At 50.1% G+C, this 15,178-nt stretch overlaps 3 protein-coding genes across 3 annotated transcripts; 2 read left to right on the forward strand and 1 right to left on the reverse strand.

Annotated features, from left to right (window-relative positions):
* Nucleotides 1-6,741: 6,741 nt before the first annotated feature.
* On the reverse strand, nt 6,742-8,979 carry MAA_04170 (mRNA export factor mex67; the record flags this gene model as incomplete). Its single annotated transcript, XM_007822168.1, has 3 exons — nt 6,742-6,783; nt 6,836-8,299; nt 8,482-8,979. The coding sequence occupies 3 exons, from the start codon at nt 8,977-8,979 to the stop codon at nt 6,742-6,744; spliced, it is 2,004 nt and encodes a 667-aa protein (XP_007820359.1).
* A 1,038-nt stretch (nt 8,980-10,017) lies between these two features.
* On the forward strand, nt 10,018-13,251 carry MAA_04169 (helicase C-terminal domain protein; the record flags this gene model as incomplete). Its single annotated transcript, XM_007822167.1, has 1 exon — nt 10,018-13,251. One exon carries the CDS (start codon nt 10,018-10,020, stop codon nt 13,249-13,251), a length of 3,234 nt encoding a protein of 1,077 aa, XP_007820358.1.
* Nucleotides 13,252-14,309: 1,058 nt separating this feature from the next.
* Nucleotides 14,310-15,106, forward strand: MAA_04168 (uncharacterized protein; the record flags this gene model as incomplete). Its single annotated transcript, XM_007822166.1, has 2 exons — nt 14,310-14,381; nt 14,582-15,106. 2 exons carry the CDS (start codon nt 14,310-14,312, stop codon nt 15,104-15,106), a joined length of 597 nt encoding a protein of 198 aa, XP_007820357.1.
* Nucleotides 15,107-15,178: the final 72 nt, after the last annotated feature.

A 15,178-nucleotide genomic window follows, 5' to 3' on the forward strand; every position in this document is an offset into this window, starting at 1 on the left:
CAAGGCGAAGTTCAATGTAGGGCAGCAACAAGACCAGCTGCAAGGCGTTTGGAGAAAGGAACGGAAAGGAACTCCAGGAAGAGGAGAGAGTGTGAGGGTGGGAAGATGAAGGTCGACAGGATCAGGAGATGGAACATGGGATGGGCAAATAGAATGGGACAGGTTGGGACGTGGGGGGAGGGCGAGGAAATCAGACCAGACCAGACCAGAACATGGCCAGGAACGAACCAGACAGCCAGGAGAGGAACTGCTCCTACTGGGTAGGTCAACGGTGCGATGCTGCAACTCAACTGGCACTTGAGCACCAGTTGAGACCAGATTGGCCCGGCCTGGCAGCCAGAAAGAGGTCTGGTGCTCCGTACAGGCACAAGTAGTACGTACTTCCGTACCGCGTACTGGTACTGGTACTGGTACTACGGCCCAGGTGGTGCAGGTGCCGGTGCAGGTACGGGCACAGGCACCAGGGGCACACAGACCAGGGCCACATGCACAAGCTTCAAGAGTTGACCAGGGGCAGCTGCGCGAGCACCGGCGATGCTACCCAGTTGCACGTTGACGTACTGGCCAGTTGACCGGGTTCAATGCTGCCGGCGCTGGGTCCACCGGAGAGCGCCCACACAGCGTCCACAACGGCGCCCGGGCTCTTCGATAGCTGGCACCGGGGGGTCGAGTCAACATTGAACGATTGACGACTGGCCCTGCCTGGCCTTGGCCCTGGCCCTTGCACATCCAGAATTGATCCCATCATCACCTCACAGAGTGCATTGACTGACCGCCGCCGCCGGTTTGCTCCCTCACCAATTGGCCGGACCGCCTTTGTTGCACCAGTACTCCGTACACGGGCACACAGTCTCCGTAGCACTGGACAATCACGGCATCAAACACACGGGACGAGACATGCCGTCCACGAACTCGCAGTCCACCAGACCCGTAAGTAGCAGTATTTCCATATTGGACGGCACGACGGATGAGATGCATTGACGCACTGTCCAGAACCAGCCAGTCTACCTCGAAACAATGACAGCGAAACCCCAGATAGGAGCTGCAGTAGTATTGCTATCACAGTGCTCTCTCTAGGGAGTACTCTCTCTGTATGTACGTATTGCTACTCGGTGGCCTCCCTTCAGTCCCAAGCAAGGGCCACCAGCGAACTTGTTGGCCCTGTCGCGCAAAAATACAATAACAGAAGGGAGAGGAGACATCTCTGTCTGGGCACGACGTGGTTGACCAAACCAACGCCCTTGTCCTCGCAGCACGCTCACCCGTCGCCCAACAGACAAGACAATCCGTCGCCCCTCTCCAGCCTTCCGCCCTCTCTTCACCACTGAGCATCTCCGACGACTTGTCATCCTCTTGACCAAGGCGGTATTGGGGCTGGAGGAACCTCATCCAGGTGAGGCCAATCAACACGCGTGTGCAAAGTTCCATTATGGGCGCAACCCACCGCCAAGCCTGCAGCGGTGCAAGTCCCACATCGCGACACGGTACCCAGCATTCCGGTAGCTTCATCGAACAATGGAATCGTATTCTTTTGGCTCTCGATACATGCCTGCCTTGATCGACCTCTATGGGTGTTGGACCTGCGGGTGGCTTGCTCTGGTGGCTGGATATCACTGTCCCTGCCTGTCCCCCCCGTCCAATCACCGCCACTTGCTACAAGTTGGCTGGGAATCGGGAAAAGGGGTTCAGACATTCACACCACTTGGCCTATCACCATGCGCAGGCAGCTCTCCAGGCCACGAGAGGTTGGTTGGGCTTTTGAGCTGCAGGGAAGCGTTATGATGCAGGGCTGCTTCGCTCAATCGTCTGCAGGATGACAACGTCGAGCTACGAAATACATAGATGGCTGGACGGAAGGAAGCACCACAAAAAAATCATGATCAATATTCGAGACACAACTGGGTATCGTATGTCCCTCTCCGGAGTCTTCGCAGGCATACCTACCCGGACGCCGGAGTATTTTGTCGAACTAAAAAAAATCCACCGCCTAGCTGAGTGTGTTACAAACAAAGCAAACATTGTCCGATGTCTCTCCAGAGCTCTTACTCACCGCATCTACATACACACATGGAGTACGGAGTAATCAGTGTCCAGCGTCCATTGGAACATGAGCCATTCAGCTGACACGTCGGCATGTTCCATTGGCTTTGGTTTTTTTTTTCCGTCTTGCGATTTCTTTGCTTTTCTACTACTCTTCCAACGAAACTCTTGATGGTGTATTTGAACGCTTACCCCACAGGGCGCGATATTCAAATCCCATCTTAATGAACACGATTTGTCTTACTCCATACTGCAAAAATGCATACTAACATTGTGCGCTAGGCCTATTCGACCTGTCCGTCTCTCTAGTACGGTTGACTAGTGGTTTCTGGGCGCCTCGACTGCCTAGGTGGTAATGAACAACTCTAAAGCAGTACTGCAAATACTATTTTCAAATCGCCAACTCCATGTGTATACATATCAATCGTGGGCCTTCATTAAAAGATAAAGTCAAAAGGTGGCGTAACATGGTATTAGTTATACGTGGGAGAAATTAGCATATTTCAAGGCAGTGCCGCCACACTCCCAAAGCCGCCATGGCACAATCGGCCATCCCTGGCCAATATTGGCCAATATAAGGAGTGCAGTTGGTCTTGGGCATGAATATGACACTGGGCGTCGGTGGTCAACGTGGCAATCGACGGAGTACGGAGTAGCTGGCATGAATATCTAGATATCTCGACGTGTCGACGTGTCGAAATGATGTGCAATGAAGACGCGACGAGAAAAAGCTGTCAAATACAGCAGCATGCAGTACGCCACAGACAACTTCTGAAAACAATAGCAGAATATCCACGATTGGAAAAGAAACAATAGACAAAAAAAGGAACAGCAACGCGGCTGCAGTACCCCGCACGCTACGGAGTACTCCGTAGTCCTGGTTAAAACCGATGCTTCCATGGAAAGAGAGAAGGGGATTAATTCCATGCTTGGTAAAGTATTTATACAGATTTGCAATTCATACGGTCCCTGGTCCCAACAAGCTCCCGACCCCCGTATGTACTTTAGTATTTATCCTGCAGTACTAGTACACACCTTGACAGTGCATTTTGGAACAGGGCATCCAGATGTCGGGACGATCAGTCTTCCTGTGCAATAGATCTTTTGATTGCGGTGAGGTGCAGCTTTTAATCTACTCCAGAGTACCTTTGTCAAGTATTTTTACCCGTACATATTTTGGCTACAAAGCCCTATAAATTAACGTGTCAAGTACTATGAATAATACGTTTATCATGATGATAATTGGGTCGGCACACATGTACGGAGTACCTGCTTATTTATTAGATTGATGTTGGCCGAGATTATGACGGTGCGGAGTGTCGTCATGGCAGACATTGTCGCAAGAAATGACATCAGGAGCTTTCTGGCAAAGCAACTTGACTTCCGGCCAGCGACGTTCTGGAATCAAAGACACCCGATGATCACCAGCCAACCAGCGTTTGGACTGGCTCGGCTTCAAGCAGGGATGTCGCGACGATGGATCGAGCCTCCCCCCTGGTCTGGCGTCCTGTACACGCACACAGGCTGAAACACGCTAACCGGCCATGGGCCGCCTGGGGTCAAGGCCCATGCCATTTTCATCACCACATGTGCACATGCAGACATTGGTCCGTTCTCTGTGCTTGCATGCCCTGAAGTACGGAGTACTATGCACATGTACCAGTACTGCGTCCATACATTGTGCAGCTTACTTTACTTAAGTAGGTTGAAGCTTGGGAGTGTGTCAACTCGGATGCACGATATAATCCGCTGCCATGTACTCCGTAATAGCATGCACTGCCTGTCTGCTAATAGTATGCTTTGAAGCTGTGCTGTGCATACACATGTACCCCGTACGGCATAGCAGACAATACGTGGTCGGAAACTGCCATGACCACGTCCGACTTGACGTGATGTGATGCCACGCGTGCAACCCGCAGTGGTGGTGGCGACGGGGGGCCACGACATCCCACATGGCTCTGGGCTGTCATGTGTGGCATCAATTGACAAAGACAAAAGCTTGGCCTGAAATAAATAGCACTTCATACTCCGTATCCGAGTAACCGAGCACTCCGTCGAGTGCGAGTTATTATAGCTCTTGAGCTATGTATATACGTATTGTACGGAGCAGAGCAATGCAGGTGGGCACGAAACGGGTCTCTTCGTGTTTCTAGTTCCTCTTGAGTCCGGTTCGCTTGGGATATGAGGCCAGCAGAGATGAGCAGGGGCTTCAAGCACAGCTGGTAACCAGACATTGCCAGATGAAAGACGACTCTATCTGCGTGGTGCAACCGGACTGTATGTATTTCCCTAGGCAGTCGTCTCTTGCAATGGCTGATATTTTTTTAATGGCACGGCGAAAAAGTCACAGAACTCGCAACATTTGAACCCAAGCCACGCCGCAGCAGCAGCACGAATTGATGCTAGCGGCTAGCCAGAGGACCGGGGAACCTGGCCCAGGACATGTGGAATATCGGTACGGAGTTGTAGCCGACGAGGATCCATCAATGGCCTGCTTCAGGTGCTTGTGATGTCTGGTACTGGTTGTACTTGACTCAACTTGCGTCCCCATTCCCGAGATCGTCCTGTCGTCTGGTCATGTTCCTTGAAGAGGTCGTCTGAAGATGCTAGCGCGTGGCAGACTTGGCCTCCATGGAATTAAACAAAAAAAAAAAAAAGGCTTGGTCTATCTCTGTTTGAATGTTTTTTTTTTGTGTGTTCATTCTCTTGCCCGCATCGACTATTTCCGTTTCCTTGCATCTGCAGTTGGGCACCCTGCTGATCAACATTGAGACTTCTTTTTGTCCATCTTGGAACGGCTAGTGCCCACCATGCATGCATCGTGCACGTTTCTTTGGGAACGAGCAACCCAAAAGTCAAAGACGATGATGCGGCACACATGTCCTGTTGCAGAATTTGCGTCGCAACCACGGGGTTAACCCACCGACGATCCAAAGAGCTCGGGGATGTGGGCTATTGTAGTAAGAAGTATCCCAATTCATGCGTCCATGGCAACGTGCCTCATGTGGGTTTGGCCCAAAAAGTCAGAAATACTTGACGCTTTCAAACACAACCATCCCCGGGACCGCCAACGCAACTACAACGTAGTCTTGTAACTTGTCAAGTAACTTTGGTGAGCATCAGGGTACCGGGTATTTGAGAGCCACGTGCGAGGTACCTCTGTACATACCAGGCTCTTCATGGCGAGAACCCACCCCGGCCCATGGGTCCGGTGCCCATTTGATCCCAGGTCATCGCCCAATACCAGCAGCCACCGCGACGCAGATTCAGGTCACGCTTCTCCATGGACCCTTTTTGCAGCTACGTATATAAAGTTCTGCTAACCCAAACTGTACTTCATTTACACTTCATTGTCACAGGTAAGGTACCTCCTAGGCAGGCACATATGCACCCAAGCGATTCTACCTCTGGCGGACAAGAACCGTTACCAAGACCAAAAACAACAGGCTCATACTTTCTTTCTTTCTTTCTTTTTTTTTTAAACACAAAGGTCCTAGTCTACTCCGCAGTGTAGTTGAAAAGGAAAAAAAAAGGGCCACCCAGGTGAATCATTGAATCACAACGCCCACATCAAGGGAGACTCTCAACTTCGCCCTGCGTGCCCCTCGCCAGCTCAGAAGCGCACGAGCGGCATCATCGTAGCCACCAGTCACAGTGACCCTACCCAAAAAAAAAAAAAAAAAAGAACCTGCAGCAGCACGCCCTCCTACCATGGCCAGCAAGAGCCCAAACACAAAGTGACGCATCAATGTGTCCCGTTACACCACCCACCCTACAGCACCGAGACTACGCGCGCGGTTCCTCACCACCCTAGCACCTACCATGATGCCATGCACAGCGCTGATTGGCTGCCCCCTCGTGAAGCCAACTCGCAGACTACCGTGAAGGTGCTTATCGTGGGTGGCAAGGTGGTTCTAATCCCAAGCAACACATCGTGGTTGGAGGCAGACGCACAGATGTCACACGTCGTCGTTGGCGCCCATGACAAAAAAGGTCCGGTGTGCTCGACCTTTTTTTTTTTTTTGAAGGGGGGGGAGAGACCCGTGGGTACTCCGCACACAGGAGTTGTGGATAACTACATGTGCCGAGGAGTCAATTTCACCACCACCTTGGGTGCTAGGTAGTGACGTGCCATACACGGGTCGATGTCAGTTGATGATTTGGTCATGGTGCCCTTTGTTCCTGTTTATTCTGCCCAATTCCATTCTACACTACGGTTGGTGACGCCTTCCCGCTTCAGTGCTACCCTACACCGGTACCTCCCAACTGAAACCATCATTTCCAATCTGCATTTTGCGTCGCATCCGGTCTTGTGGCATATAACTACCCCCCCTAGCGTGTGTAACTTCACTGCAACATCTCCAATCTGCCGGTGACTTCATTGACCGTCAAGCATATCCATTGAACCTTTCTGACGAGCGACCAAAAATCTATTCATACAGTGATTCTGACACCAGCAAAGAAAAGAAAAAAAAAAAAAAAGACAGTTTCACGCCTCTGTTAGCCCGCCTAAACTCCTCAAAGAAAACATGATATCAAATAAACCCAATAGTCCCCCCTTCTCCTTTGTTTCGCCGCTCAATGACGCCAAGTAATGCACTCGTGCTTCCTCACTCCTGATAGCACCTAATTCGACGCGAACTGGTCGCAGGTCTTCTTTGTGATAGATGGTGTTTGTAATGGTACCTGTCCCACACTATTTTACTGAGGTGGTACAGCGAATGCCTCTGATGGCAGTCCCGCCTGCAAGAAAGTTAGACTCTGTACAAGTGTGTCAGGGTACAATAGCACGTACCTTTTTCTCGTTGAATATCACCAATGCCTTATCAAATTCCCACCCAACCTGGGACAGACACATTTCCGAATACTGCGGTACCATACCAGTTTGTTTGCATAGTTCAGCAACCATGGCCTGGTGTTGGCTGTTGGTGTCGGTGTTGTGACTGCCATCACCAGGAGCCTGATTCGGCGCAAGAAAGACGTTTGGTAGCGCATTGAACGCTCTGAGGGCAAGCATATCACTGACGACTCGAATAGGCTCCTTGCCAGGCCGACCAGGTCCCAGAACAAAGGTACGTGAAAAGCTTCGCTTCCCAACAACGTTCGTCTTCTCGTCGTATTCTTCAAACTCTCCATGTACCGTTATGATCAAGCCATCCACGCCCATTGGGTTTTGGCCTGCAGGGTCAGCAAGACCGGGCAGTGGGTGGCAGTCCATGATCCATTTACTCAGGTCGTCCTTGATGTTGGGATGTTTCGTTGGTGGGAGACCTTTCCACAATTCGTAGATGACGTTGGCACCTTTGAAAAGTCGCTGAACTCTGGCATTTTGATGTGTAATCTTCATCAGGTTTCGAGACACCCTGATGTATGAAGCCCATCCCATCGGAGCGGGGGCGTCCTTGTCCCTAACCGACTGTGTGTCAATGGCCAACGAAAATTGGCTCTGATCATCGTACAGTCTAGACGCCAAGCCCTGTCGGTCATTGTCGTAGGCAGTGAAGAACGCCAAGAGAAAGTTCTCGCCAATGCCGTTCACATCGCGGAAGTCTGGGCCACTCTGTGGGATAGGCTTTGGCCTTGATGCAGCTTCTTGTTCAGCAATTTGCTCGGCGGTGCGGACCCGCACACCGTTGATATCCTGCAGTTTTGGGAACCACTGCAACAGTGTTGTTTTGTAGCTCGGATCGGTAGTATCGATAGGATTGCCTGTCATGTAGAGTGTTTCTAGTGACTTGAATTTGCCTTTCCACCTTTCCAGGGCCGCCATGTTGGCGATCTGATTTCCACTCATATCCAGGTGCTTCAAGTGAGGGAACGTTGTTGCTACCGTTTCAACCTCAGAAACGTCATTGATGTTGTTGTTGGCAAGACTGATGCTCTCAATAGCTTCCTTCTTCTCCTCCTCCGTCTTAAAAAGCTCATCACAAATGACCATAAGACCCTTGAATGACCTTAATGCAAGATCTGGGTTCTCAAACATGCCCATTGTGACGAGTGCGGCATCAGAAGCAAGTGCATCAAGTTTCAGTAATTTGTTTGTGCCGCCAATATACCGCTGACTCAAAATGGACTGAAACTTGGCTGCAAGTTCTTGGCCCTCTTTGGATCTTGTTCCTTTACTTTGGCCTGCCAAATCCTCGGTTGATTCGACAATTTCCAGTTGTGCGCCGGCAAATGTGAAAGTGTTGAGTTTAAGGATCTCATCCGCGTCCTCCTTCGCAGCACCGATAAAGACATAATCTCCAACCATGTGAGACTGTTTGTTGTTAGCGAGTAACTATAAAACTGAATATTTCACAACCGGGGCCGGATTAAACATGTCTTCGTCGGAGCAATGTGTCTCAACGAAAATAGTCGTGTCGAAGCCGTCAGTGCGCAAGCATTGCGACTTCTCCCTAGACGATGGCGCCCTGCATCTTGCGTTCATGGCCGACATACCTTTTTTATCATGATTTGTCGTGTTTGATTTCCCGTAGTGAATGAGGACGCTTTTCTCTCCAGGAAGATGAGTAGATCACTAAGTCCGCCGTCCTGGTTGTTTGCTGCTTTGCTCTGTTTTAATCCATGCACGCGGAGGAAGTGCAAGTCGGCTCCCTTGCCCCTCGATCGGGTGACCCGCCCTGAGCTGGCTGCAGGAAGTCTGACGTTTTTCCCTTGTACATGCTTCAAAACTGCTTGAGCTGTTGCTGAGGTGCCTCGAAGGGACTTCCCTGGGGCGGCTTTCGCTGTTTTTGCTTTTGGACCCTTCGTTTCGGTTCCCATAGCTCTTGCAGCTTGTTTACCAACGGCGTCCATGTCAAGATCGCCATCCACGTCGGTCCTTGTTACACCAGCCCTCCTCTTTTGAATGCCCCCCTTAGTTGTAGCCTTCGCTCTGGGTGCAGCACCACGATTTGCTCGCTGGGCGGCATCTGCTCGAGGACCTCGGGGAGCCATATTGAAGAGTCGTCCAGAGGGCGAAGTGAGGGAACAAGTGATAGAATTCAGCGCTGAAGACTTGTTGTTACTTTGAAAAGCAGCTGGTGAAGTGGCTGTTGTGATTTCGTCTCGGCGATTCGACAGCCGGGGAGGCTGGATGTTTATAGTTGTTGTTTATGTGTTTGTGGCTAATGTTTCTTGAATGGCTGTGTAAGCACTTCCGTTCGAAGTATCGAATAGCCACTGATGAAACGGAAAGTTATCGATGGGTAGAAGAAAGGGAGCCAAACAAAGAAAGCAGTGCTTCAAAGACAGACGAGATGGCGCACAGTAAACCAAGCAGTGATGTGGGAGAAGTTGCTCGAGTGGCCGAGCGTGTCGCCAGGTACAATGAGCGCTTATGAACCGAGCTGCCGGCCTGCAAGTCAACGCTGTGTCACTAAAAACATGAACTGAACTTGCGCTGGGTGTTGCGAGCGACTGGTCACTCGGTGTGAAGAGACGATGTTATGAAGAGAAGAAATGGATAAGCTTCGCACATGGGTCCGCGTGAAAGCCTGGTGACCGACGTCCATTCAGGACCCACTTCTCTGTGTCAAAGAGACCAGGCATCCCAGGCACCAGCCCCAGTCAACGTGATGTTCGGAGTACGCAGTGAATGAGCAGTTGATACTTGTTTTGATGTTCAGACAATGAGGCCGGTGCGTGGCTGAATGTGAATGCCTTATATGAGCGTTGAATTAAAGAATAGAACCCGTTCGAGTTTGTCTATTATTTGGTATGTAACCTTGAATCGTGTGGATAGGGCGACCACTTTTTTTTAGAGGACTAATGACATCACGTGATACGGTTCTCATTTCGCGTGTCAATTTGTGCAGCAATATCAGAACGCGTACATGGCCAACCCGGCGCTTGACGTGACAACCACCGACTCACGCGAGCTGGATGCATAGCAACTTCTGTATGGTGGGTTTCAGTTAAAATGCACTCCATACAGAGGTATTAAAGAGGTGTCCAAAAGTTCAACAGTGGCCTGATTGGTTGGCCCCCTCAAACATGGATGATGATGAGTTTGGGGAGGATTTTGTCGACGAGGATTTCCTTGAGGCATTGGATCAGGTATCTTCATCCAACAGGGCCCGGCCTGTCTCACAGCCGTCATCAAATGAGGCTCAGTTTGAAAATAAGACCTGGACGAAATCGAATCCTCTGGCAGCTGCGGCACAAGAGCTCGAAGATTTACCTTCAGATGCTTTCTCCTCACCTGAGCCAGAAAAATCGGCTTCTGTGGCGGCAGCTCCAACATCTCGGAAAGCGTCAAATGGACCTAGAGTGCAAAACGGTCTGACTAGGACTGCGTCGGGAAACTTTCGGCAAACGACGTTGTGGGGGACGGAGGTTCGTGAAGATGCCCCTTTCCGTACCCAAGCTCCCATACAGAGAGTTTTTCGAGCAGACGTGCCTCACGAGGAGCCGAGTCATCACGAATTAGACAGGAAGGAAATGGAAACATGGGTCTACCCAACAAATCTTGGCGCGATTCGAGATTACCAGTTCAGCATTGTTAAGAACAGCCTGTTTAACAATACCCTCGTTGCTTTGCCTACAGGCCTGGGCAAAACATTCATTGCCGCAACAGTCATGCTCAACTTTTATCGATGGACAAAATCAGCCAAGATCGTTTTTGTGGCCCCTACAAAGCCTCTGGCCGCCCAACAAATAGACGCCTGCTACAATATCGTTGGCATCCCGCGATCACATACGACCTTGTTGACGGGAGATATTCAGCCAGCTCTTAGAGCCGAGGAGTGGGAAAAGAGGCGCGTATTTTTTATGACACCACAAACGCTACTTAATGATCTCTCTCATGGGTATGCGGAGCCTAAAAGCATCGCCCTTCTTGTGATTGACGAGGCGCATCGTGCTGTTGGCGAATACGCATATGCAAAAGTTACAAAACTTATAAGAAGATTCTCAAAGAGCTTCCGAGTTTTGGCTTTGACCGCAACGCCAGGCTCAAAAATTGAAACGGTCCAAGAAGTTATTGACAACCTGGGCATTTCACACTGCGAAATCAGAACAGAAGAGTCAATTGACATTAGGCAGTATGTCCACGAAAGAAATATCGAGAAAATGGTTCTTGACCCATCGGATGAGATGAATCTTGTTAGCGAGCTGTTCACAGAAGCACTGAAACCGCTTGTCGACAAACTTGGCTCCCAGAATATTTATTATGGTCGAAACCCAATGGCAATGTCTACGTATGGGTTGATGCAGGTTCAGAAAGAATGGTTCGCAACTCGAGGCCGGCATGCAAATCAGGGCGTCCAGTTCATGATGCGGGCAATCTTCAGTGTGCTGACTAGTCTGGCACACTCGATAAAACTACTCAATTTTCACGGAATCAAGCCATTTTATGATAATATGAAAGACTTTAGAAGCGAGCAGGAAGGAAAGGGCGAAAAAGGATCGAAATACAAACGGCAACTCATCGAGCATTCCAGCTTTCAGAAAATGATGGACCATATCTCGCGATGGCTGAGAACAGATGGCTTTGTTGGCCATCCCAAACTTGCGGCGTTGGTAGACTGCGTTCTGAACCATTTCATGGACCAAGGGGAAGGCTCGACTACTCGAGTGATCGTATTCAGCGAGTATCGGGATTCAGCAGAAGATATAGTGTGCCAACTCAATAAGCACCAGCCGCTTCTCAAGGCTAGCGTCTTTGTGGGACAAGCGGACGGAAAACGAGGAGAAGGAATGAAACAAGCACAACAGATCCAGACTATTGAAAAGTTCAGGAAGGGCGAGTTCAACGTACTAGTGGCTACCTCCATTGGTGAAGAAGGACTGGACATTGGCCAAGTCGACCTTATTGTTTGTTACGACTCGTCCGCTTCGCCAATTCGGATGTTGCAGAGAATGGGCCGAACTGGACGAAAGAGGGCAGGGAATATTGTTCTGCTGCTAATGAGAGGAAAAGAGGAAGATCAATTTGCCAAATCCAAGGACAGCTACGAGAGTATGCAAAAACTCATATGTGAAGGAAGCCGATTCAACTTTCGATTTGACCTGTCAATGAGGATCGTTCCCCGAGAAATTAGACCAGAGGTGGACAAGAAGTTTGTGGAGATACCTGTTGAGAACACGCAGGACCCATCTCTACCAGAGCCAAAGAAACGTCGCCCTGCTGCCGGGAAGAAGAAACCACCCAAAAAGTTTCACATGCCTGATGGGGTAGAGACTGGATTTCAGAAATTGTCGTATTATATGAAAAGTGGCCCAAAGCCAGAACAATCGAAACCCAAACAGAACCCCGAATTAAATGACCTTGAGAGCATTCCGGATTTGAGTAGTGTGGTTCTGACCGAGGAGGAGCTTAAGGAGCTCGACAGATCTTACCGCGACCTACCTTTCAATCATAGTGTGGTTGAGGAAACAGACATGCCTAGTATGACTGCATATCCCCTTTTTCAGAGGCAGTTGCGGCCAGTGGCAAACCTGAAACATGGCACTTGCACTCGACGCTTTGTCAAGCTCTTGGCAAAGATGGGCACTGAGCCCGAGAGCCTGGTCAGACAATGTCGGTCGACGGACACTAGCCGCTTTAAAGATATAACGGTGAGAGCTTTCATTGCATCTGACGGAGAACCAGATGTGGATGATACCTCTGATTCAGGAACAAAGAAGCGGTCGACTCGTCAGCGGTCTGTGGAGGCGGACAATGAAGAATCACAGCCTCCAAGAGGCAAGAGGAAGAAGATTTCGACAACTTCTATCGCTGGATTATCGGAACTAGAAGATGATTCAGAGACCCCAGGAATGAATAGCAGGGCTCGCAAGAGGACCAAGAAGCCAAAGAGTAAACGAAAGGGAAGAAAAACGAAACAAAGAACCGGCATCAATAGCGATGAGCTTGGTGACGATTGTGAGCGGGATAGTGATCTGATAGAAAATGGCGGATCAGATGATGGCGCGGACCTTTTGGACTTTGTTGTGGCAGACAATCAAGGGACATCGAGCATGGTCGGATCGCAGGTTACATCACCAACGACAGCGTCAGCACAAAGTACGCCCAAGGCGGAATCAAAACAACCGTTTTACGTTCCTACACGCTTCTCAGCAACGCAGGAAAGCGACGACATGCCCGACGTCGACACGCTTGTTAAGAGAAAAGCATTTCAGAAAGTTATTTCGATGGACGCATCAGACTCAGATCTTGAGGATCTGGCTGCAAAACGTCCTGCTCGTGGCAGACGACAGGTATTCGACAGTGACAGTGATGCATAAGGTTCAAAATGCACTTCATTTTAGTAGCACTAACGTCAAGACACGATTTGGTGAACAAGAGATTGGGCGAAATGGAAAAGTGTATTATTGCTGGGCTATATAATGATTGCATGAGTTGCGCAGCGCAACATAAAATTATAGCGTTCGAACTTAAATGCCGCCCGCTCGAGATGTCGTAGTATGGAACCTTTCAAAGCCATGTCAGCACTCAATCCTCTGAACACGTCTCAGACAAAGCTTGTGTCAAAAATAAACAGGTGAAACTTTTTTTTTTGAAAAAAAGACGAACAAAAGAACACACAATAATCTCTTCAGAAACCCATTGTATAAGCACCACTCCCCTCACCGCACCAACCTGCCCAACGACGAGGATCCTCACTCCCCCAGCGCCCTGCTCAATACATATGGCGATGTATAAAAAGACAGAGACGCTAGTTTGAAAATAGCAGCGGGATCAAAACTCATCGGCAGGAAAATTCAAGTTGGTATTATAGCCAAGGGGTTGTACCCGAGGGGTGTCTCAGACGGCTCTTCCTATTATTATGGAGGGTTTGAAAGCAAATAATTCATCATTGAGATTGACTGTTTGAAATATGCTGGCAGGGCGGTTTTGCGTGCAAGGGTATGTGTACTTACCGATTCCTGATGCAGTTGTTGGAGAGGAAAGGAATCAAAGAAGATAAAGTCAGGTTGAGAAAAACACGGACAGCTTTTTGGTAGTAGTTCGTGTGGGGCTAGTGTTCAAAAAGGTGGAGACTGTTCACTGCATCACAGGTGGCCAATGAAAGGGGGGCATCTCTATGGCCCGCCTTTGACGTAAGGCCATGGACAATCGTGCAGCTGGAGCTCGGCTTGTGCAGCGGTGCTAGTACATATTAACAGGTACCTGGTGGCCTCACTCACCCCAGCTCCAACGACTCCTCACTCTTTCTCCAACAAACCCCTCTTGGCCGCTCCGACGCATCACCAGTTTCGTCTCGGTTGCTGGAATTTCGTTGCTGCCACTGTATCGAGCCCTTGACCGACTTGAGAAATATCAACCGACACAAACGAGGATCATGGTCTGCGCTGGCGCAAAGGCCGTCTCGGCCCTCAAGTTCGTGGGCACTTTTTCGTTAGGGTTGCTGACGGTATGTTTGCCCGTTCCTGTACTTACTTGATCAGCCATTCGGAATGGCGGTGATGTGTGCTCTAGGCGCAGCCTACGATGTTTTTGCTCTGGGTAGTAGCAGATGTTGAAACTTGCGGCGAGCACACAGCATCGCCATCTCGGATTCAATGACGCACAGGGCCTCGGCTTACACCCAGAACCATCTCTAACACATCACAGGGCGTATCATACACCGTCTCCAACGTCACTCTCCCTGCGCTCCTGCGCCTCCCATCATCAGCATCCGCCTCGCAGGCCATCGCCTCCCTTACCACGAGTTTGCAGACGCCACTCCTGACGCTTACATCGCTTGCTTCGGCACCCCTCTTCCTCGCCTTCATTCTCTCGCCTCGCCGGGCTCGCCACCCGTACCTTCTGTATACGTCCGTCCTCGCGGTTGTTTCGACAGTTATCCCGCGTCTTCTCCCCCAACCTGCTTCTCGTCCTGCTCAGCGCCAGCAGCCTAGGAAGTCATCCCCGCGCGCTAGAATGGAAGCCAGCTATGAAGTCCTAGGCGACGTTCACAGCGAACCGGCCAGTGAGGAGGACATTGAGGATATCAACGGGGAAGAAGTAAGAGTTGAGGTTGAGAGACTTGCCAGGGGCTACTTTGCGCGTACTGGTTTGGCTGCGCTGGCATTTGCCATGGCTGTGGTTGGACTTTGGGGCGATGGAGCTCCCAAAGCTACTGTTTATGTGGCGTGAGCAGTACATGCGTGGAGGAGTTGGAAGGTTTTTTTTTCCCAAGAAAGTGTATGCAAATATATATGGGGCTCA

Source organism: Metarhizium robertsii (genome assembly GCF_000187425.2).
Source record: "Metarhizium robertsii ARSEF 23 chromosome Unknown MAA_Scf_5, whole genome shotgun sequence".
In the NCBI taxonomy this organism is placed as follows: Eukaryota; Fungi; Ascomycota; class Sordariomycetes; order Hypocreales; family Clavicipitaceae; genus Metarhizium; species Metarhizium robertsii.